Source organism: Sylvia atricapilla, chromosome 2 (genome assembly GCF_009819655.1).
Source record: "Sylvia atricapilla isolate bSylAtr1 chromosome 2, bSylAtr1.pri, whole genome shotgun sequence".
Classification (NCBI taxonomy): Eukaryota; Metazoa; Chordata; class Aves; order Passeriformes; family Sylviidae; genus Sylvia; species Sylvia atricapilla.
In genome coordinates this window covers 19941980-19966299 of record NC_089141.1, presented here as the reverse complement: position 1 = coordinate 19966299, position 24320 = coordinate 19941980, and the positions used below count along the sequence as shown (strand labels likewise).

Below are 24320 nucleotides of genomic sequence, written 5' to 3'. Positions count from 1 at the left end.
TTGATGGGAGGGCTGTGGAGAGTCAGGACAAGGAAAGGATATGGAAATGTTTGTTCCCAACTTATATATGCCTTTGCATAATTTTTCTGCTTCATGTCCTTGCTCATCTTGAGGCACAAAAACAGGCAAGAAGATGATGCTGTGGAGTTGATCTTACTCTTTATTACAACTATAGGCATGGTTTCTGGAAATCTGTGATGCATACAAAGCACTAGTTAGATGAGAATCCAGTAGTGATTATTCTCTTTTCCCTCAAAGCCACAAGTTGGATTTGGGTCTATCCAGGGCTGACTTTCAAGCTTGAGTTAGCAGTGTTTATCTGTGTGTCTGTTACTGGAATGAGTCCTAAGTCATCTTGGAACATTAAAGAATATTGTTTTCTATCTTGGAGGGAAAAAATGATTAAAAATCCCCCCACATTTACCAGACGAAAAATACCAATCCAGTTGCCTTCTTTTTGTGCTTGCAGTTTTAATTGTGTGTCTGCAGCATGCCATGGAGCATGCTGTCACCTTGAGCTGATGCCAGGGATCCACACTGCACTGTGATAATCAGCCAAAATACTGACTCACATCTCGAGGGTGGCATAGCAACCCTGTGATAGCCCCAAGCTGGAGGTGACATGTTCTGCCTCTCAGCAGGGCTAAAGAGCTCAGCCTCAGACAGTTCACTGAATACTGCTCCTATTCGAGGGCCATTTCAGTGGTGCACAATCCTTGTGCTCCCTTGTGTATTGCTTTCCAGGATTTTCTGGCAGGATGCACCGGCTGATGCTTTGGGCTTCTGTTTTTCATCTGTGGAGCTGGTATTTCGTGTCAGAAGTGATGTGAAATTATGCATCAGTAGACCCAAAAGTGATCTCTCTGTGAAACAATGCACATAATAGATTGTGGTGCCTCAGAGAATGGGATCACACCTTTTTCTTTTGCAGCCGAATTGGACCCGTTTCAGTAACCTTTAAAAAGATTGTAACTTGACCCAGGCTTGTACACATGCCTTTTTGCTCTCCAAGAAACAGTCTGATGAGTGCATGCAGCCTCTAACTGTGCCCCCACTGTGGGGTATGTGGAAGAGCTCCTGGGTCCCCAGGCAGAAGGAGGGAAGAAGAGGGAAAAAGGAGTTAACCACTGAAAAGATGATACCTTGTCTCCTACAGTAAGAACAAGGGAGTCTGAGCATGGTGATGAGAATGTAAGTGAGGACATGCAGGCCTTTGGCAGCTTCTGCCAAACCCTCTGTATTGATGACATACTGTCTTTGAAGGCTACAAACTTGTGTTTTTCTGATCTTGTTTCGTCTGATGAAGTGGGAATGCATGGGACTGGAGATAAGGTTTGGAGAGCTCTAGGTGTTGTGTTGTCTGTTCTGCTCAAAGCACAGAGATGAGCTGTACTTGTTCCTGCAGCCTTTGGGAAGGCAGCTAACCTTCCTGTTCACCAGATGTGCCGTCTAGGTAAATTAGTATTAGAGAGGGTGAAGGTACAATAGATTTTACTGGACTTGAAATCTTTATCAGTCCCCTTTTAGCCAAAGGACATGCTTGTGTGGGAAGAGTTTGTGACACGATAAATCTGTCTGCACAGCCACACAAGAGGGACAGTGATGCAGAGATCTTGTAGGCTCTGGACAAAAGCAAACTGAAATAGCGCTTATCAGTGAAAAATACTAAGTTGCTTTTTCATTTTGCTCTGCCCAACAGGCAGTTATGCTCTGAAGGACAAAATACCAGTGTCCATTATTGAAAGACAAAAATGGAATAGAAGAATCCTGAATTGTCCACAAAGTAATAAATGTATTGCTGTCTCTTGTGGTACAGAATGAGTTTCACCATTAGCAGGATGATGGAGGGGAGGGAGACAAGCACTTGGGCCATAAAACCAATCTATCGCAGCCTGTCCTGAAATACTGCACAAGGTCAGAGATGGGCACAGCTCTAGTCTGTGTCTCCACAGTAAATTAATGTCAACAGAGGCTACATTTCTGGTTTTGGGAGCTGATAAAGAATGAAGATTGACTAAATCTATTAAACATCTCTACTGCTTTGATGTCAGTCTACTGGATCTTATTGCTTGCTGTTGGGTACTTGGAGAAAAGGTTATCTTGTTGTTTGTTGTCAGGCTTGCTGCAGTTTTTGGACAGAGAGGAAATGATGGGGGAAACACTGGAAACTTCCCCTAACAGAGAGGAGTTGTCTTTGGAGGAAGACTGTCTTTTTTTTCAGATACCTGCGTACTGTGGAAATAAAATGGGTAGTTTAGTATGTGCTTGGAGAGGAAGAAGGTGTCAGTTGTCATAGACGGCAGATTGTTCCTTTACTGCTTATATGTTGTTGGAAGAGATTGGAGCAGAAAGTGTCTTGTCTTACAGTGCAGGGAATAATTTTGGCAGCAGTTACATGTATGTGTGGTGTGATGCTGGCAGTCCTTAGTGACGTTTTACACAGTAAAAGCTTAGGGTTTTTTTAGTGTCATGATTTGTACAGATTTTCAGGAACAGGAATAACTGCTTTGGTTTGGTGTGGGGCAGGACAGGTTAACATTTTCCAGTTCTGATGCTGCTAAATGTACAACTTCAAAACCAAGTCTGTTTTGTTGGAGAGTTAGAAAGCTAGTTTTAATTCTGACCCACTTTGGTAGCATAACCCAATACATCTAGCTTAAACAATATTTCTGAGGACTTTTTGTTTCTTAAACTAAAATCAAAAAGAACGTGGGGAATGATGAGAATTTCAGGTTCATGGGAGTGATGGAAGGCACTAGACTGACTCGGCCGCTTTTAGACTGCGGCAGTGCTGTTGTGTAGTCTATGCTGCATTCCCTTCCTGAAGAGGAGCATTAATGAACAGTGCAATTAGGCACACACTTAGAGCAAGAACTGGAAGAGTGAATAATGAATCGTGTTTAGATTTGGCAGAAGAAATACATTAATGCCATAATGTACTCATGTTTTACAGCTTAACTTGAGAAAGATTGTGATGTGAGAACTCCTTCTTTGGTTGTCCTTTTGCTGCATGGTTGTTTCACCAGACGTGTGCTACATCCTGACCAAAAGGAAGCAGTGCTGCAAGTCACAAGCTCAAACCCACAAAATACTGACTGCATCTTAAAAATTCAGCTGTTCCTTTTAAAACCTTTATTAGGTTTTTATGTGCTTTTTCTGCTGTCTCTTTAATTTTCAAGGTCTGCTCGAAGCATATTTTCAAGCTCACTTCCTCCCCTACAACTACAAGGGCTTGGAATCCGAGGTCCCAGTGAACTGAAATTTTCAGGCTGTCACTTAATGGCAGCAGCAAAGAACTTACATCATCTTGTGACAGTTTCTGGAGCTACGATTGTATTAAGCTGTGAAGTATTTAATTTAATAGTAACCACTTTATAGTTATATACTTACTGCCTCTACTTCAGTAGTAGTCAGAGGTACTTTACAAAATAAGTAGGACAGATGGAAAAGCTTCCTGCATTGTGCTATTAGCACTAGTAATTTTTAAGGAAGAATGGGAGGCTTATGAGTGTTATGAAAGAAAGGTGATGGTAGTGTGGTCATTTGATTGCCCAGTCCAACAACTGCAGATTCCTGCAGGGTTTATTCTGTGGCATAACTGCTTCAACTGCAAGTGTAAGTTGGGAGACAAACACAGGGTGTGAGATAGTGGCTCATAGCAGATACCACACTGTACTAGAATAAAGACTAATTTTAAGTAATGATATGCCTCTGACAAGGATGGGGGTTCCCTGCTTCCACCAAAGGAAGAAAATATTTGCCTCAGGTCTTAGACAGTTAACAGATCATCTACTCAAGTGAATCTTTCTGGTGGGTTGATGGGAGCTTGGGGGGATCTGTTTGTCAATAGGAGATGCAGACTGATCTCTGAGGTTGTTTTAATCCCATAACTGAGTCAGTCTTCTCCAGTTCTGTAACTCTGTCCTCTGGGAGAGGTGGGAAGTTGACCCATAGAAGTTAGCTTAGATTACTATTAAAAAATTGCCTGTGATTTTTTGCAGCGCTTATGTATCCCATTGCTTGCTTTTAGAAAATTGACCAGTTGACACCATGCTCATCAGGCATGGTCATACTGGGTTCCTTGTTCCTTTCACTGTGTAGATCATTGTAGGGTTTTAAGAAAGAGGAGGAATTTGAATAGTTGATTTCCAGCTTTGTCTTCCTTATTTTGCTTAACTCTGATTGATATTGACCTAAGGGAAGGAACCATGGCTTCTGTCACTTGCGTTGATGGATTTAAGTCAATCTGCTGACTTTGCTGTTGAAGTAAATAAACTGGAATGGAACTGCTGTTTTCCATCTTAGCTATGTCTTCTCAATTCCCTATTTTCTTGTGTCTCTGACTATGGGAATTTTCTGGTGCAGTATTTGCTCTGTAGGAGTTTGTTTTCCTTTGATTAACTTTCTACAACACTCGACTGTTTTAAAATAGGAAGGAAGAGCTGGAAGATGCTATCATCATTAAAAATACACCCAGAATAATTTCTTCTGTAAACAAGGCAGTGGTTCTGTTTACTAAACCAGATTAAGAAAGGCAGCCTTCTTAGTGCAGACTTTGTTGTCTACAGAACTTTCTCTCAAACATGGAATGAAGCCAGGCACTCGGAGACAGGATGGTGATGAGAAGATACTTACATAATTAAAAACCTTTTGATGTGTCTAAGGGCTGAGTTAGGTACACTCTTAATGGTTGGTTATTTGGAGCTAGGTTGTTTGGACCCATTATCATGTGTGTTAGGCTGAGTGTCTTAGATAAAACACTGGAAGTTGTTACAGATCCCTTATGAGCCTGTTTAAAGAATGATGCTGACTTCTGTTCTCTTGTTTCAGTGATTTTTTTCCAGGCTGTATGAATATCTTTGTGAATACTTCGCAAGTGGAATAATTTCTTTTCCCCTCTGTGAAAAAGTACTGTTGTGAATACTATTTTTGGTTTTTAATAGATCCTTTATGGGCTGCTTTTTCTTGTCTTTTCTCTATTCTGTAACTTGGTCTGTCTGTTCAGCATGGTTCTTTCTTACACCGAAGTCAGCAAAATCAACAATTTAATCAGTTGCTAATTTAGCAACTTTATCTGAAGAGCTGGTTTGTTCTGTTTACCTGAAGTTTGCATTGATTGAATTAAGGAGTAAGGATAACACTTTAATGGGATGTTTTGGCAAACCTTTCCAAAGCAGGAGGGAGTAAAAATACTAACAGTGAAAGGAAAAAACCTACTAGAAAGTGCAGTGTCTTTTTCAAGTAAATAATAGCATCACTTTGGCTGGAAAAGATCATAGAGTCCAACTAATAGCCCTGCACTGCCAGATCCACCACTCAAACATGTCCTCAAGTGTGTCACATCCAGACATCTTTTAAATACCTTTGGAAATGGTGATTCAAGCACTTCCCTGGGCAGACTGTTCAGTGCTTGCCAACCCCTTCAGATTTTTTTTTTTTCTTAATACCTTAATAATTTTTTTTTTCTTTTAATACCTTTAATAAATTAAATGTGCACTGGTGCAACTTGAGGCTATTTCCGCTTATCCTGTCATTTGTTGCCTGGGAGGAGAGACTGACCCCCACCTTGATACAGATTAATTTCAGCTGGTGTAGAGAGTCATAAGGTTCCCACTGAGCTGCTCTTTCTCCAAACACTTCACCAGCTTTGCCATTCTCTAGACTTGCTCTGGCATTTCAGTCTCTGTCTTGTAGTCAGGGGCCCAAAAGTGAGCACAGGGTTCAAGGTGTTGCCTCACCAGTGCTGAGAATGGAGGAGTGAGTGATCCTCATCTCTCTGGCCACACTCTTGCTGATACAGGCCAGGATGTCACTGGCCTTCTTGCCCTTGTGGGCACACAGTGGCTCCTGTTCAGCTGCTGTCAGCCAGCACTCCCAGGTCCTTTTCTGCCAGACAGCTTTTCAGCCACTCTTCCCCCAGCCTGTAGTGCTGCTTGAGGTTGTTGTGACCCAGACAGAGGAGTTCGACTTGGCCTTGTTGAACCTCCTCCAGCTGGCACATTGATCCAGCCTGTCCAGATCCTTCTGCAGAGCCTTCCTGCACTCCTGCAGATCAACACTCCTACTCAACTTGGCATCACCTGCGAACTGACAGGATGCACTCGATCCTTTTGTCCGGACTATGTCTTTTATTTAAAAATATTAAACAGGACTGAGCCCTGGGAGCCCCACTATTGACTGGCTGCCAGTTGGATATAATGCTGTTCCCCACCTGTGTTTGGACCAAGTCAACCAGCCAGCTTTTTACCCCGGGGAGAGCACAAATGAGCAGCCAGTTTCTCCAGGAGAATGCTGTGGGAAATGCTGTCCAGGGCTTGTACAAAGGACTTTGTACACAGCATACACAGCCTTTCCCTCTTCCTCTATGCAGTGCACCTGGTCATAAAGGGAGATCAGATTGGTCAAGCCGACCTGCCTTTCATAAACCCGTGCTGCTGGGCCTGATCCCTCACTTGTCCTGTGTGTGTGTCTTGTCATGGCACTCGAGATTATGAGCCAGTTGCTGATAATGACACTTGGCTGAACCCAGTAGGTGAGTTTTCCTTTATTTTTGGAGTTTTAGGGAAAATCTCCTAATGAATTATTGCAAAAACTCAGAGATTGCTCTTAGAAGTTGAGAGTGACCGTCAAGACAAATTTGCAGTGACCCTTCAAGTAGAGTCAAGGGAATTGGAGCTGAAAAGCAGCAGTGCTACTTCCCAAAGAGAGTTGAAAGGTTGGAATTGCAAGAGCTGCAGCTGAAGTGTTCCCTCCAGAACAGAGGGGGATAGCCTGTAGGATGTAGGTTGATAGATCCTACCTGGTTCATTGCACAGCTTTGTTACTGATAGAGACTGTTATAAAACCACATCTCTAACTCTACAATTAAATTCTGGTGAAAGATATGAGTGGAAAAGAATAAGGAAGTAGTGGCTTGTTGCACAAGTAATCTTGACACTGTTAGGGAAGAAGTGGAATACTAGAAGGCTTACCTGTCAAGTAGTTTTCCATGGTAACTTGTGGCTGCAATTGCTATTTTGGACTTTCACAAGATTAAGCCACAAGAGTTCATTCATAGCTACAGAAAAGGCAGCTCACTCTGTAAGATGTGAGTGATACAGGACTTGATTTTCCTTGAATCTGTCTTGCAGATACATGAGTTTCTGATACTTCTCTATTTTTCTTTTACTAGACTATGCAGTGAGGTGTAACTATTTGGAAAGTGCACTTTCTCTGCTATTCCTCCATAATTTCACAAGTTCAACAGATGGGGTCCTAACTTTTCTTCCTCACTTTGAAATGTGTGAAAATAACAACAGATGTGTGAAAACAAAACATTTTTCTGTTGCTTGAGCAGTGAAACTGCTTTGGTTTGCATGAGGAACTGAACATGTGCAGGCATAAGCAGACAGTTTCAGGGCAGCTTTAAATGTCAAAACTGGATTTCAAGAACATTGAGTGATCCTAAAAAAAAAGCAGCAGAAATTTGTGACAGCTCATACCCTGTTCTCTTTCATCAGCATCAGTCTCCTGTCTGCCTCCTGCACTGTGCCAGTGCTTGTTTAGCTGTGTAATTATGGAAACTGTGTGTGGCACAATAAATGGGAGAAGCACAGGTACTTACAGAGGCCAGTTGGTTTCTTTGGGCTGCCAGTGGGCAGAAGAGTTCTACTCTCACATGGCCTCAGAGAGGACCTAGAGTGGACCCATGCTTCTGTGCAGAGTACACACACATGGTAAATGCAGAGCAGCATGCAGCTTCTGGCACTGGGTCTTTGTGTGAGAAACCGAAGTGGAGAGATCACTTGTCAGACTAGTGGTGGTAGAGAGTGTCTGTAGCAGTAATAACCTTTCTTTTGTACGTTTCCAGATGCTTTATAAAATGTTCATGCATTAGTTCATCTCGTGTTTCAGTCTCCTGTTTTGTTATTCTTATGTTTCAGGTTTATCAGTCATGAAACGAATTCTTCTGGCTTTCATCCTGGCTGCTGCTGTTATGTATGGTATCCTGCATGGAAATCTGTGGAGAAATAACTTCTATTGGTATGGGGATACTTTGTTCATTTCAAGTGCAGACACCTCATGGCTGTATGAGAGCTGTGGTCATGAGTTCTTGTATTGCTCTGTAAGTGTTTACTAGTAATCATCATTAGTAGTGGTTACTACTCTGTGTATGTGTGTTTTGTGGTTGAGGCCTTCTGGTACTCTGAGGGAATCAATATGATTGTCCTGTCCTGTCACATGTTCTCGTGTCACTTCCAAACGTAGTAATTTGAGCCTGGTTATATGGCAAGGTCAGGACCTTAGTGGTAGAGAGCCCCTCTGAGGTCCCTGAAAATAGGTGTTCAGGTGAGGAGTTACATGGAATGCAGAAATAAGGTGGCCACATCTCGCTCCACCCCATGTAGGTTTAGTGTTAGTTTGTTCCATTAAAGGTCTAGTAAGTGGTGTGGGAGAGACCTTTTCCACATAGGGGAGTAACTGCAGGGGCACGGGGCACCTTTTGAAAAGCTGAAATTTGTTGAGGCCCAACAGCAGCCCTTGAGGGCACTGAGGCTTGACTGTCTCCAGGCTCACAGGACTACTGGCTTGGGGCCTAAAATTCAGGGCATTTACTCGAAGAAGTTGAGTTTCCATTGGTCTTTGCATAGCTGTGAACAGGACTGACCAGAGTGTTATGAAGACAAGTGATAGTTTTTAAAAACAATGGTTAATGCGCCCTTTATCTTGTTTATAGTGTACAGTTGATACAAACAGCTTTCTGTTGTGGTTTCTGTTTACAGCAAACCACAGTGTTGTGACATTTCCCTTTTTGCAGGATTAGCTTTTATGGACAGACTTCCTCTGTGAGGGCTTCTACTTCCTATGTGACTAGTGGAATTACAATCAGTTACAATGAGTAAGTTCAGCAGTTGAGTATTTTCATGGTGGGGTTGTTGGTATTTTTTGTTGTTGTTGTTGTTGGGTTTTTTTGGTTTTGGTTGTGGTTGGGTTTTGTTTGTTTGTTTTTTGTTTTGTTTTGTTTTGTTTTTTTATAGATGGGAGGGATTGAGGCTGAAATCTGTAGCTTTTGTCCCTGCTCAATTGTACATTTGTGTCCAGTGGCTGTTCCAGTTACAAACACAGTGGTGTCTGTCAGAAAGGAATTTGTCCATGTTGTGTTTCCAGTGTTTAATATTTATGGCCGCTTCCAATAAATGTCTCTAACAAACAGTGGATTGTTGGAAGGACATAGGCTTACAATTTTCAAATCTGTGCAGTTCTGAGTTATACCTGAGTAAAGTTAGCACAGCTTGGAGGGCAATTTCAGTGCTTAAAACTTAGTAAACTAGAGGTGTGTTTCACTTGTTGTGTTCATTGTGTGTACAGGCAGCTCTTCTGCTTGTGACTTCCTGCAGTTAGATTTGTGGGACTTATGAGCACCAGTGCTCAAACTTGAAAGCAGACCTATCTTCTCTCTGAAGCTGTCCTGCAAAATGCTGTGTGTGAGGCTGATGCTGGAAAGCAACAAGGTGGCCAGCTGATTTCACCGGGTGCTTTCTCAGCTTCAGTATTCACATAAGAACTTGAGGTTACCAGAATCAATTAATGTTAATGGTCTCATTGGCTTGTGCTTCTAATGTTGTGGTTTCATCATTCTGTCCTTAATGCAATTCAGTGGCACATGTAGCTCACAATTGAACTTCACGTTCTCTTTTGGGCTTCGTGTTTGTGATTAATTGGGCTAAATCTCCAAGTCGGGAGTGTGCTTAGAAGTGTAAGTCTTAGCCTTATTAGGAGTGGAATGTCTTATCCCAGAGACTCTCCTTTTCCTTAGAATACCCTATTTCCTTCTCCAAACAAGATTCTGTCTCCTCCCTGAGGAGTGATGGGGGTGCTATCTGGGATGGCTGCAGGGGTGGTTGAGCCCAGGAGTCCTCCTTCTCTGGAGGTTTGCCTCAGTTCTCACTTTTGATTCTGCCTGCTTTGATACTTGGTGGGCCAGGGAGGTCACAGCCCCCTTGGAGGGTCAGTGTGAGATAAAAGCCTTCACTAGTAAAAGTAATTGTGCTGCAATGAGGAAGTTTCATCTCTGTCAGACAGGGGGAGGGAGTAATGAAATCTTGGTGTGACCTTAACTCAGTAATCAGCTTTTACTAATTTGATTTGTCCAAGTTTCCCTACCTTGTTTCTGCTACCCATTTCTGGGCTTGCTATTTATTTGGAATTGTTCTTTTGCAGGCTGCCGCCCACAGCTGTAGAGAGGAGGAATGCATTGGACACTTGTCTCCTGAAACCAGCATTTGAATCTTTGCTGGGGTGAGTCTTCTGTGGGAATTGAGATGGGGAAGGAAAGGTAGAATTGGACTATTTACACATTTTGGAGCAAATGTTGAGTAGTGCCCTGAGAAAGCTTGGAAAGATCAGACCAAATCCTTGCTGAAGGAGTCTTAAACCTCTGCACAAAGATACCGTGATTTTATTTTTCCTCTGGTACTTTCTCTATATAAGAAAAATTGGCTCTGATTTTAGTGCTGTTACGTGTTTTAAAGCACACAGAAGCATATAAACTTTGTGCCACTCAAAGCAGACTTGTAGTCTTTGAGTTTTGGTTAGCTCCTGGTCTGGTGAGTTGGTCCTAATTCCCGTGCCTGGGGATTGTGCCCAAGCTGTCTGTGTGTTGGGTGCAGCAGGGTAGCTCTAGTGTTTAGCAAAGGGCTAGGAATGAACTCAGAGGTACAGCAAGAAGAAGGTGTGTGCGCAGCTAGGACAGTCTCACACATTTCTGTAGCTTCTCTATAGAGACAGTTTGCATGAGCTGAGGATCTGTTCTGTGCACTTGGGTAATAGCCTGGGGAGGTTTAAAGGATTTCTGACCTCACAAAATTATTTACTGGAAAGGAACCTGAGCTAGAATAGCTAGAATTAAGAATCTTTTCTCAATAGGTGAATTATGTCTAAGCTTACCAGCTGCTTATGAACAGCAGAGCAAGTTACTGAATTTAATATGAGTATTTAGTACATCATGTCTCAAAGCTAGCTGGTCTTGCTTCGTTAAGCTATGGCCCATTTCTCGGTGTGTAGGCTGTAGTGTTTTGTTTTGGGGTCTTTTTTTCCCTTCTTACAGTCAGTATCTTCTGAATACATAGAGCTTAGAGAATGAGTTGATTTGGGAAACTGAAAGAAGGTTTTCTTAACAGCTGTTAATATTCTTAATGGACAAGTCTTGTGCTGCCTGGTGCTTTTTATGATTTAACATTAGGTTTTCTAATGGCTGTATACTTCTGTGGTAACATTTTAATCTAAGACCCAGTATGCAGGATCACTACAAAGTCAACCAGTACACTGAGTGTGTGCTTAGTTAATTCAAAGGTGAAGCCAAGGGCATGGTAATACGTGACATATTTGTGTCTGGATTTGGCACTAAGGCAGTAAGAGTCCCTTCCCTGCTATGAGAGACCCTTTTCTGTGGTTCCTGTCTTTTGACAAAAGAAGTGGCCCATTCTTTTTAACTTGACACTTAAAAGGTATAATGCCATCATGTTCTAGTTTGCAGGAAGAACGTGCTTTTGAGAAAACCTCCTTGTGATCCCCACACGCCGTGCTTCTCATCCCAGGGTGGCCCTGGTGTGAATGCACTGGAATGCAGGAACACAGCCCATGTGCTGCAGCTGCCAAGGGGTGGGACCCTACTAGAGTTAGTCCAGAATGTAAAATACCCAAGATGCATGTAATGTGGACATGAGAACTCTATACTTTTTTGCTGCATGGATACACTCCTGTTGACCCAAACAACTTACTAATGCCAACCCAGTCATATAGTGCCACTTGTTTGAAACAGGAGTGCAGCTCAAATCAGCAGATGGTCTTTTCAAGTTAAAACACCTTGCTTCAAACCCTGTTCTTATTTATTGAGTTGCCATGTACAATAATAACTCTTGATTTTCCTTGCTACCTCTATTAGGTAGTTTCCAAATCTGAAGTTATTAATTGTCTTCCTGAGTTATGTATTCTCCTAAATACGTGGTCTCATGATGTAAGCTTTCAGTCACACAATTTAATGAGTCTATACATACTGTACAAATAGACAAGTCTTCTATCTCACTCTTTGCCTATATTTTCTGTTATAAAATCTTCACCTTTTCTGTCATGTTTGCTCTCCCTGTGTTCATGGATTTTGTTACTTTAAAAATGGTAGGATAAAGAGAGCTTTTTACAAAGCAGTTGCATGACTTACTGACTTATGCAGGTACATCATGTGGATTTTGAAACTTCTTCCTTTTTTCTTTCCTCAGTGTTGACAAAATATACCCATTCCTGTGTGCTAATGATTTTATCAGAGTGGCAGAGTTCCAAGGGAGCAATAAGTTTGAACTACCTTATGGAATAAAGAGAGCAGGTTTGTATTTCCAGTGTGCCTGATTTTTAATCAGGAATACCTAAATGGCTTGTAAAGCCATCTGAATCTCTGTTCCTGATCTTTCCTGTGCGCTTTCCTGTGCACAAATCCTTTTGGGGTGTCAGCAGCATTTTAATGGTTTTGTTCAGTCCCTCAGACCTGACACCTTACCACCTTCCTGTTTTTAACAAGTAAAAAACTGTGTTGGGATTGCCCCTCTTAACAGAGAAGCTCCCAAAAGGTGTGAGTGAAGAAGAGTGGACCTTAGTCAGCTTCCTTTTGTTTGTCTGTGGGCTGGAGTGCTAGAGATACTCAGCTGTGCTTTCTTTGCTAGAGGAAATACTGAGTCCGTGTGATGGACTTTATTCAGCACACCCAAGCTTGTTGGAATCCAGAGTCCTACTGAGGCAGAAGCCCTTAGGTTGAGGCAGTTACATCAGTGAAATTTTCTTTTTACTGTCTCGATTTTTACTGGAATAGAGTTAATTTTCTTCTCAGTAGGCGGTACAGTGCTGTGTTTGGGATTCAGCATGAGAGTCATGTTGACAATACATGGACATTTTACTTGTTGCTAAATTCCAAGTGTTCTTACTTTGGTGTTTTTATGCACAGTGCACTACTCTTTGAAAACATTGTGCTCAGGGTGACAGGCTTATTTTTGTATTGAGAATACTGAGTGTTTTCATGAATCTTGTTTATATTTGCTTTTCAGAGCAATTTTTTCGTTTAGCCCTTTCAAGACTGCAGAACTGTGGGCTTTCTGGTGAAGAAGACAGGTGAGATGGTTTATTTGCTACAGTTTCTGTTAGTTGTGTCTTTAATATTGTAATTACCTGAAAAGGAATATCTGTGGGGTTATCCTGAAATTCCTTGAGTTAGTCAAGACATGGAGCAGACTGACAAGGTCCAAGCAGTGTGTAGCTGATTCCAAGGTTTCAGTAGGCTTGGTTTTACACTTCAGTAGCACCAGCATGCAAGAAAAATTATTCTGTGAGGGAGCTTTAACTTAGAGATTTCCTTTCATAAGTGTGTTAGAAATTCTCCAGCTGAATCTAGTCCCATCTTCATGTAGTATCTTTTTATACTTAGATTGTATGTGACCTCCTCTTGCAAATTCAGTGTAAGGTGGAGAATATTTGAGATAAGCAGGTGCAAACAGATGTCTTCTAAGCAGAACAAATCTTGTTCCCTGTGCCTCTGCATCCTCTGACTGCTGCACATGCTTGTTCCTATGTAGGCTCTGCTTCCTTTCCTTGTGGATGAGGGAGACCTAGGAAGACAGGAAAAGCTGTCTGTCCTTTTGGGAGTAATAAGGGTGTGGCACGGAAGGGAGCATGCCTTAGATAATTTGCTTCCTATGGATTAGATAGATTAAATTAGATTAAATCTTTAATTAGATTAAATCTCTTGTTGGAAGCCACATCTCCCAGGAGGTTTTGTTTTGTTTTGTTTTGAAGAGTCTTTGTGATTGTGTGTTTTTTTTTTTTGTTTGGCTTTTGTTGGAATTTTTTGCAGGTATGGTTGGCAAGTATACTAAAGTCCTGTGTTTACAAAGTGATGCAGATGACTCCTTAGATTTGCAGTTTAGTAAATGGGCTGACAACCTGTCAGATAGGATGCTAGTATAGAGACTTCTTAGTAGAGTTGAATGCAGATAATGCTGAGGTTGGCTGTACCTTTTTTTGTTTTATAATTACTCTTTACTTTCTTTTACTCTTAAGGAAGGAAAAAGTAAAACTCTTATTTTCTATCAGGAGTGTGATAATGGGGTAAGTTTTACAAAATTGGCTGACAGAAGCTGTTCTTTTGTCTGAAGTTTGAAGGAAAATGCCAAATGTTGTATTAGAAATTCACTGAAACCATAAGTTCAGGACTGTAATTGCTTATGCTGTAAAGCAGAGATGCTTGTACCTTTTAAATGGAAATGCCTGTCCTGTAGATGGAAAGTGAGGAAATGGGTATTCATCCTTTGAATGCAAATTCTGAGATGTAGATATGGTTAGTAGTTCAGGGAAGTATGCTTCATTTTGTTAAAAGTAACATACTCCAGTGGTACTGAAGCGAAATGAGAGCTATTACTATTTGATAGGCAGTAAAATGAACAAATCAAGCATATAATGACTTCATACAATGTATTCTTTGTAGATCCATCAGGTTTTGTGTACAGCACTCTCAGAGCATGAATCACTGTAGTTGGGAATAGTTTTTATTATTTTTATTATTTATGATTTTATTTTTTATTATTTTTATTTTATTATTTATGATTTTTTTATTTCACTGAGATACAGTGGCTTTTAAAAGTGAAACTCTCCAGGGATTAATCCTAACAACATTCTCCAGTAATACAGAATTATTAGGTGGCTCTGTAATGCTGGTGTCCAGTTCAGCCTTCTTGGCAGAACACAAACCAGATTTCCCTATAGATGGTTTTTAAGGCAGACAAATACTAAACTAGATAAGCACAAAGTCTGTGGTGCTTATATAGCTCTATTTGTTTACAGTTTAGGTAAATCTGCACAGAGTGAGCTACAAAGGGTTTTTTTTTCCAAATAGTGTCATTTTCCAAACTTGGTTCAAATTCTCACTGTGTTAAGGTGTAGCTCTCCCAGTGAGTTTGGAAACAAACAATGTCACTGTCTTCAGTTCAGTTGTGACTTCAGTTCCTCGCTGAGTACTCTGAGGACTCTGAGCTCAACAATTACAAATGCATTGACACAATCCTGAGTCAACACAATGTGACCTCTGCATCCTCCTTTCACCAAATAACCTCAAAGGAAATAATTTGCATTCCTCAAGTGACTATGGGGGTGTGTGTTAAAGGAGCTGAGTCTGAGATCGTTTTCTTGTTCCACTGAAACAGTATTTCAGTGGAATGTGGAGGATGCAAACCTTTCGACCTTTAGAGGCTACATTTCCGTTTAGCAATATTTTTCTTCTATCGTCTAGGAAAATGTTTCTTTTAGCATTTCACCATATAAACAAAATACATAAGCCCAGGCCTGGTCTTGAGATTGAGGCTCTTGTACACCACCTGAATAGGGCAATGAGTGACTACTGCCTGCAGACATTGGAGATCAGTTACCATGGTGTTTGCATTGGGATCCATTTGTACTCTTAGTAGATCTCTGACACATACAGGCAATCTCTTTGTCACTCAGACCTTTCCTACAGCTCTTGTTACAGCCAAGGTCTTAGTGTTTTTCACTGTCACCAGTGTTGTGCTAGTGATTGTAAGCTGAACATCCAGACATTGGAATCTGTTACATTTTACTTGTAGCACCCTGTGTTATTTAAGGACATCTAAACTAACTTCTCCTCAGTATACTGACTTGGGGAAAGGGTGAGTGTTTGGGGTTGTTTAATTTGAAAACATTATGAAAAGGAAATCTTAAGAAGCAAGGTTGGTTAAGTATCTGGGAATAACAGTCTGCTGAAAATTGGTGTATTGTCCTGTGATCTGCTCTAAGTACAGGTCAGTTTATTTCACTTAAGAACCTTTAAATGCAGTTCAACCTTGCTACATATTTTTTGTCTCTATGTGATATGTTAGTTTTTTATGATACTGTGCTCTGTTTTTTTACATGAACAGTTTTCCTCCCTGCTTATTGTTGTTAGTGAACTCAGTACCACTATGGACTTAACACTTATGGAGCATAACTGAAGACATTTGAGTACTGGGAGGGGAAGTGTAAGGCAAGGAGGCAATTCAGAAACAGCACATTTGTGCCAGACTTCCTATTTGAGCCAGCCCACTTTGACTCCCTGAGCCTGACAGAGATTAAAAGCTGGTTGTTTTAATTTGTTTGACTGTACTCATGTACACTTCTTCAGGCGTATTTGATCTGCTTGTTGACTTTACCCATTTCAAAAGTTCAAATACTAATATCAGATTCTTTATTGTGTATTTGGTGGCAGCTGATAACATTATTTTTGAGTATGCATGTTATGAAGGGCACTGTAATTCAAAAACTTAATCAAACTTCAAATTTCACTGTTGTCCGGCCAAGTAGTACTGGTCAACTCTTGGTCATAAACAAAATCTAGTCTACATTCACCAGTAAGAAAAAAGAGCTTGAATTTGACTTGAGAACAGCTACACAACTTCTGTAGCTGAGCAAACCTCAGTTGCTCAGCTCTGAAGTCACATTTTATTTTGCCCTCCCTGCCCTGAGTGTGTCTTGCTGCATCATGACTACAGAGAGGAGAAGGCAAAGACCTCTTAATTGTGTGCCAGAGTGGAAGGCAATTACTTCAATTACTAGAGATTAACTTTACTGAACAAGGATTTTAAATCACTTCTTCCAAAAGTTGAAAAGTATGCAATAAGGCATTACTTTAAGTTCATCTACAAGGAACAGAAAAAGCAGCACCTCCTCAAAGTAAATTCCAGGACACATGATACAAACATATGCTAGTCTTGTGCTTTTTGCCCCTCTCCTTCACTCCACCTTCATCACTTACTAATCACATTTTTTCATCCAGTTTTCCTTTTTCCTTCCTTACTTTGAGTTCTAAACTACAGCTGTAAGTAACAAGGTGTAATTCAGGAAAAGGACAACTGCTTTCTTACTCTTGCTGTAATTTGTAGGAGGCATATATTCATCAGCCTGCTTTCTTAAGATCCTTTCAGACTAGATAGAAAAATTAAATGGAAAATGAACGGGCAAAAAAAGTAGTAGAGAAGGGCTTTAGGGATGCAGAGGGAATGAGTGTATTGTGGACAGGATGTTACAGGTTACAGGTTTTCACCCCACTGATTTTTAGGATACCAGGTCATATGAGTTATGGTATTAGCTGGAAGTCTTTTTATTAATCCTTGCCATCTACTAAGCTTCAGAAAACAGTAGAGAAAGGTGTGCATGAAAGCTTTTTTTCATGTCACCCAACCCTGAAAGCTGCATTTAGAGCACTGTTTTTTTTATAGGTATGTATATGTGTGTGTGTGTATGTGTATGCATTATACATGTATATATTTAAAGGCAACTATCTCTGCAGATGTTGTTAATTCTGTAGGAAATTCAGGGAACTGCCTTGTAGATTGAGATGTTGCTCAGTCTTGGCTGGAACCTGCTGTTTTCATTGATGTTGAATAATAACTCTCAGCTGAAAAAGCAGGTTGGACTATTTGAGGAGAAAGAAGATAATTAGTCTGCATAAAGTGCCATGCTGGGAATTCAGTGTAAGTTACAGTGGTTTTTGGGACATGATTTTGGTGTCCTGAACCTAGAGGAAGAAGTGGCATAGAGCCTTTTTCTTACTTGGAGAAAGAACCAAGGGAGCAGGGTGTTATTGTGAGGTGACTCATCCTCAGTAAGCTGCGAGCCTGCTTGTGTCTGAAGAAAATACCAATGTTTTTATTTTCTCATTGTTCCTGCTGCAACCAAATTGAATGGCTTTTGCACTAAACAAAGAGGCACTTTTACAACAACAAAAAATGATGTTCTTATTCTGAAATGAGTTCACAGTCTTACATTTATACCTTCCCTAAAAAGGCAAAACTTCTTGAGTAAAAAAACAGCAAGCCTGTTTGTGAGCTCCCTCCTTTTTTAAAAACATGTTTTACTAGCATTGAAACAAGATGATAAAAAGCTAAATATGAACTGAGAAAACCTGTGATGGCTTTGAAAATCTTACGGTTATAATTTACTTTTGTAAGTTTAGCATCTCCATAATACCTGTTTTAGGTGCTTTTTATCTCTGGATCTTTTGTAAATTCGAAGTTACTGTTTTGATTTGATGTAGTATAAGACTTTATTTTTTAGCACATAGTATTTTATATGCCTAGTAATGGTGTCTAATTTGAATCTGGTCATATGGGAATGCAGCTTTTAATCAAGGAATCCATCTTGTTACATCATGACAGTCACTTATTGAAATGTATTTTAGACAGCACCTTTTAAGTGGAGGGGGGAAAATCCACACCATATTCATTTGGAAAGCTGTCATGTGTTATTTGGCTAAGATTTTTCATGTGTGCAGTTTATAAGCCTGCAAGGTGAATTGTAAACATAAATTTTGATCCTTTAGCTTGCATTGTATATGTGGAGTTGTATAATATTCAGAAGCACCTTAATATTGATTTATTAATATAATAACTTTTCCAGACGGGGACAAGTGTGAAGGACTGTGGAGGATAATTCATCAGATGGCACCCTTATCACCAGCTGGGTAGATGGTCTTCACCGGGAGACCACTAGAAAAAGATGTGTAAAAACACTGTCACAAGATGGAGGCCAGTTACTGACTTTCAGTCCCTGAAATAGTGCCTTTTTTTCTTTTTTAAAGCAGCCATAGTACATGATACAGGATTGAATCTGCTTTGTAGAGGCCAAGGGCTGTAAAAAATACAGGAGTTCGCTTAGACAATAAGCCACTTAACATGTAGAAGTATCAATAATATGAAGCCAGGGCAGTAATGAATATTCAAACTTCTCTTTGTTCCACAGCATTACCTGTCGACGGTGTGTTGTGGTTGGTAATGGAGGAGTACTTCGAAATAAGACATTAGGGGAGAAAATTGACTCGTATGATGTCATAATAAGGTAAATGCTATCTCCTTTTCATTTTGTGTACATGGAGCAATGGTTAATTCTCCAAGGCCAGAGACTCTCTCTCTGCCCATCTCTAGTGTCTGTGCTGGAGCCAAATCAAAAGGCTTGCTTTCTGCTCGAGTGACATACGATAAGCAATTGTGTGATTGTATTCTAAACCACCTTGGCCAAGTTCCCGTGTGTGCTTGATCCCTCTGAGTTTAGAGGGTGAGTGCACCTGGTAATTGCTTCTCTGCTGTGTAATGTGATACATAAATGCTGGGCTGCTGAACTTGCCTATAGCCAGACACAGTGTCTGTCCTGCAGGCTAACAACAGGTGTGGCAGCCACTACACAGTAGGAACATGGGTGGGGCAGTCACCGGTGTCTCTGTGCCTCTGTCCTCTGCAGGATGAACAATGGCCCTGTGATAGGGTACGAGGAGGATGTTGGCAGGAGGACGACTTTCCGCCTTTCCTACCCGGAATCCATCTTCTCAGATCCCATCCACTACGACCCTAACACTACTGTTGTTCTCATCGTCTTCAAACCACGGGACTTGAAGTGGCTTTGGGAGATACTTGGTGGTCAGAAAATAGTGAGTTCAATTATTCATGTGCCTTGGCTCATCTTGCCACACAGCTTTTACATGAAATACACGTTTGCTTTTAGCTGTAGTCCTCCCAGCTGAGAGGAGCTCTGGATTGCCTCCTAGTCAGTTTATTTAATAGCCCTCTTCCACAAATGCTTTGTCTTCTTTCTGATGCACTTATTTGATCAGTTCCTCACCACAAAGCAGTCTGCCTCTGGGAAGTGTATTTTTATCCTCTCTCTAGCATTGTTTGATACTTTAACATGTATGCTCCAGACATTTTGCAGAGTATTTTACCCTGTACACTTGCAGGAATTACAGAATAATTTTAAAAGTGACCTCTCTCAGGTCCAAAATCTTCTTGAATCTTCTTCATTAAGGGACAGGTTTAAAGCCATACTGGGTACTCAGTGTATTGTCCAAGTAAATTTGGAGTATTTCCAAGGATATTTCTGCAAACTCCCATTTCAGTGCTTCAGCACACTCACAGAAGAGAGTTTCTTCTTGTCCTTTCAGTGTGTTCCTCTGAGAAGCACGTGATCTCGTTTTTGTTAACCCCTTCTAGATAGTTGGAGATCGGCTGAACACGCTCAGCCTGCTCTGACCCTTTTTGTTTGCTGTGAGCTCTGGCTGCTTGGCTGTTGTAGTGACCTTCTGCTGTTTGACACTCTCCTGCACAGAGGAGCCCAGCATTGCATTTCTGGAACTGTGGGATGGGCACAATGCAAAGTACTTGAGAGAATGCTAACAACTTCTGCCTGTTGTCTGTACTCTTACTAATGTGGCCAGCACAGGGTGAGCATTTGTTGCCTCCAGGGCATATTGTTGGTACATGTTGTCCATCAGGGCCCTTTCTGTTTTCCCTGTTCCCAAAGCTGTTTTCCAGCCAGCTGGCCACTGCTGCAGCAGTGGGTTATCCTGTTGCAGGAGCAGGTGTTTTTGAACTTACAGAGATTCAGCACACTGTTCTTTAACGTACTGCCCTTGGAGTTGATGCTGGTTAGAGTTGCTACAAAACTAAATTCAGCTGGTTTTAGTCGTTAAAAATATGTGTTGACTTGCCTGTCACAGAGTGCAAAGGGATTTTGGAAGAAACCTGCTCTGAATATGATCTACAAATCGAGTCAAATCAGGATTCTCGATCCCAGCATCACCAGGAAAACTGCTTATGAGTGGCTTCATTTCCCAACTAGATTTCCTAAGAAAGAGGTATGCTTTTTTCTTTTGTCCCTTCTAGTTTTGTGCAACCAAATGTGTATTTAGAGGCAATTTTGTCTTTATTATAGTAAACGGTAATGTAGAAAACCTCCTAGGTTTGCATTAAAGTAGTTTGCCATTTAGATGATGCTTAAAAAAGATGGTAAAATGGAACCCAGAAAGAGTGGCTAGCCTTGTGTGCCAAAAGTAACTTTTTATGGGTTCTGTAATTGGTATGAAATGAGACTGCTTTCTAGACAGACAAAATGCTTTTAACACAACTGGGGAAGACAGGCAGGTAATGCAGCATGACAGATCCAAAGAGCTTCTAGAAATAATTGGGAGTCTTGAACTACTGAATGTTGGGTGTTTTTCTTAAAAAAACACATAAAGCAACAAACAGACAAAAATCCCCAAACAAACAGTGAAGCCTCCACCAAAAACCAAAACACTGAAAATAACCCCACACCAAACAACCCCTTCCCTCGCAAACCCCAGCAAACTGGTAAATCTAACTCTGCTGCAGTTTCACACTTCTGAGGCTGGAGAGGGACTAGGGAACATAGAGGATATTCCAGCCCTGTGCTGATGATGAGTGTCTGGCAGTATGGTTGTGCTTACTGATTTGTTGCCAAGCATTGTAATGAGCTGACCAGCAATTTGGACATAAGATATTTTAACTGTCAGTTCTAGACTGAAAAATGTTTTTGATGAAAGGTGAAGCTTCAAACTGGGGACCTCCCATGTGCAGCCATGATCAACCATGTGCTGTTTTGCACAGAGTTCCCTGGGATCACATCCCCAGTTCACCAACACCACCCAACTGACATGTGTAGAGATGTCTGACAGGCTTTTTTCTCCCTTATTCCTCTCTAACTGGAATAGCCATTTTGGCTATGTGCTTGCTTGGGCCTCTGTGGCATTTCAGCTTTTCAGCCAAGGGTGGCAAGAAAGCAGCGTAGTGATTGGATGCCTGACTAATCTCCTGAATGGCCACAGAACATGCATGACTTCCATGGATGCAGAAATCCCCCCAACTGTTCTGGGGCTCCCCTCTCAGTGGGAGTAGACATTAAAAGCAGTGCTGTCAGTGAGTCAGAGAGATGTGCGTGGTGTGAGCTGGTGCTTAAGCACAGGCCTCTTGGTCACCCTCTGCTCCTCCCTGCCTCTTGGTGCCCCTGCACAGAGCTGGGTTAGTGTCACCATGCCTAAAGTCCCCTTCTCCTACCTCCATGTATGTCCTACTTACTGCATGCCAGGTGTTTTGCAGTCCCTCTTCCCTGTGCAGCAATGATCAATCTCAAGCGTGCTGTTCCTCCCTTTTCTTCCCATCTCAGAGGTGGGCCGTGGGTGGGAGCCTGCACATCTGCAGTGGCCCTGGCACAGTTTGGTTAAGCTGCAGGTCACACCAGGGGCTCTGTGGGCAGGAGGTTCTCACTCCCAGGCCCTTGTACCATTGCTTGTCCCTGGGGAGGGCTGGTGCTGCCTTTGCTGTCCTGTGCTTCAGCCCCCTCTGTCTGCAAGAGATGCAGTGACCACTGCTGTTTTCCCCACTGTCTCTGCCTTTTCCATTAAACCAGTTTCACATTCCCAGTGAGCACATTAGTGCATAGCCTAGGAGGCATTTCTGGTTGTTAGTAGAGCCAGGAATAAATCAGATGTGTTGCTCCAGCACCACTAAACTCAGAAAGTGTAGTGGAGTCATTCCAGGGCTATGCCTATTCCCAGTAAGTAGGCTGAAAATATTTAATTACAGGCCAAGGATATCTGGATATTGCATGATAGTATGTTTTAGAAGTAGTGGCTTTTAAGTTACATCATTTGAGGTGACTTTTATGACAGCTGAAGGTGAACAGAGCTAGTTATAACCTGTGATATTCCTGATATTTCCAAATAGCATTAATCCTGACGTGTAACATTCTGCTACATGCTGCAGTAGTTTTGGGGTCCTGTTTAGTATGGATGTTACAACAAAGTGATCACCAGGTTTATGATGTTGGGCTCCTAGGGCAGAAAGTTACTTTGCTAACAGACAGGAGCCTTGGGCATAGTGCACATTTTAAGCAGATACTCTTTCTGGATTACTCCAAGAGTTGCATAAAGGTACCAAAAAAAATTCCATAAAAGGCGACAGTTCATTTCTGTGACTTCAGTTAGGTTTAAAAGAGCTGAGAATAGTAACTTCTTCCTGGAGTTTTTTGTGTTTTCATATGCTGTGTTGTCACAAAGAAATACATTGAGTGCATCTGTCTTTTCTATGCACAGAGTTGTCTAGTACTGGTTTGTCTGCTTCATTTTCAGAGACAAACTGAGCCTTTGGTCAGAGTTGAAACAAAAGCCTGTGGTTTTGTGCTCAGTTTGAGGTTTGACTGCAGGTACTGAGAGCGTATAGCTCATTTGTTCTCTGAGAAAAATCTTAGTTTAGCTAAGAAGGGTATTGGTGCCTGAAAGTTTTGTCCATTTCTGGGGACACTTTTTCACCTTAGCTTCATCTTGATCGAATGAATGAGTTAATCTCTCTCTAAAAAAGCTTGCCTCATTTACTTTCCCAGATCATAATAGCCTCTGCTGCTACTAAAGAAGTCATATATCTGAACACAGGATAGGGCAGATGGTTGCATGGAGTTCTGTGCTTTTGTGAGAAACGCTGCCTTTTGGTTAAGTGCTCTTAATTTTGCACAGTTAAAACCTGTTTATGACATGCTGTTCATTTTACATTGCATTTACTTCTGAACTTATTATAGGGGATAAATTTTTTTTTACACTTTTGTTTCTTCTAATGGGGATAGCAGGGGAAGGTTTAAGCAAAATTCTTCAGGAATTTCCCTGCTTTAAAGAAATGCAAATTCAGTCCAATTTGTATAGCAGTAGCCTTCATGCTTTTTTGGTTTGTTGCTACGAAAATCTGGGCATATCATGTTCTGTTTATCTGGGTCTCCATTGTCTAGAAACTTCTGAACACATCTCATAATTCAGTCAAATTTGAGGGAGTTGTAAATTGTTTTGCAGTGTCGTGAAGCCTGCCCAGTTTTATGAAAGTAGCTGAGCAGAGCAATGGAGAGACCTTCCTGATGCCTCTGTGGAGGGAAGGGCTACACTGTGGGCTCAGCCCTCACTGGAAACCAAGAAATCCCAGGGAAGGCTGGTATGACAGACATCAAGTCATGGGAAACCTGTGGGGGCATACCTTATTCCTTCAGAGACCAGAGGGGATCAACCTATGAAACCAAACATCTGTAGAAGACCCAGGCTGCCTGATTTCCCTTGTCTCTGTTCTTGAGTTTCCTGTTCCCATCAGGCTGCCAGGTATTTGCATGTGTTCTCTTTGTGTTTTGTTGTAGAAACCCAAGCATCCAACAACGGGGCTAATTGCCATTACACTGGCATTCCACATATGCCATGAAGTCCACCTGGCAGGCTTCAAGTATGACTTCACTGACAGAAATAGTTCTTTGCACTACTATGGCAATGAAACCATGTCTCAGATGATGCAGGTAACTAACGCTTGTTTGTGCTGAGGGAAATAGAGCTGATAACTGGGGAAGGCAGTTCAGTATAGATGGAAGTGTGGACTGCAGGTCAGAAGGGCCTCCCACTTTCTTCTGGTTCAGCTGCTTGTGTGTTAACATTACTTGAATCTCTT

General features: G+C 41.4%; 1 protein-coding gene across 9 annotated transcripts in view; it reads left to right on the top strand.

Moving 5' to 3' along the window:
* The window catches only part of ST3GAL6 (ST3 beta-galactoside alpha-2,3-sialyltransferase 6), a 46119-nt gene that overhangs the window by 15598 nt on the left and 6201 nt on the right, over positions 1 to 24320 (top strand). For 6 of the 9 annotated variants that reach the window (XM_066340952.1, XM_066340955.1, XM_066340954.1 and 3 more), the window contains 9 exons: positions 7923 to 8022; positions 8798 to 8878; positions 10201 to 10278; positions 12255 to 12358; positions 13071 to 13134; positions 18805 to 18900; positions 19300 to 19486; positions 20552 to 20689; positions 24019 to 24171. In XM_066340952.1, the coding sequence (XP_066197049.1) occupies positions 7934 to 8022; positions 8798 to 8878; positions 10201 to 10278; positions 12255 to 12358; positions 13071 to 13134; positions 18805 to 18900; positions 19300 to 19486; positions 20552 to 20689; positions 24019 to 24171 (990 nt within the window). In that variant the 5' untranslated portion in view covers positions 7923 to 7933. Of the gene's footprint in view, positions 1 to 7922; positions 8023 to 8797; positions 8879 to 10200; positions 10279 to 12254; positions 12359 to 13070; positions 13135 to 17378; positions 17538 to 18804; positions 18901 to 19299; positions 19487 to 20551; positions 20690 to 24018; positions 24172 to 24320 lie in introns of those variants that run through there. The other 3 variants (XM_066340958.1, XM_066340957.1, XM_066340959.1) reach the window with 2 other exon arrangements.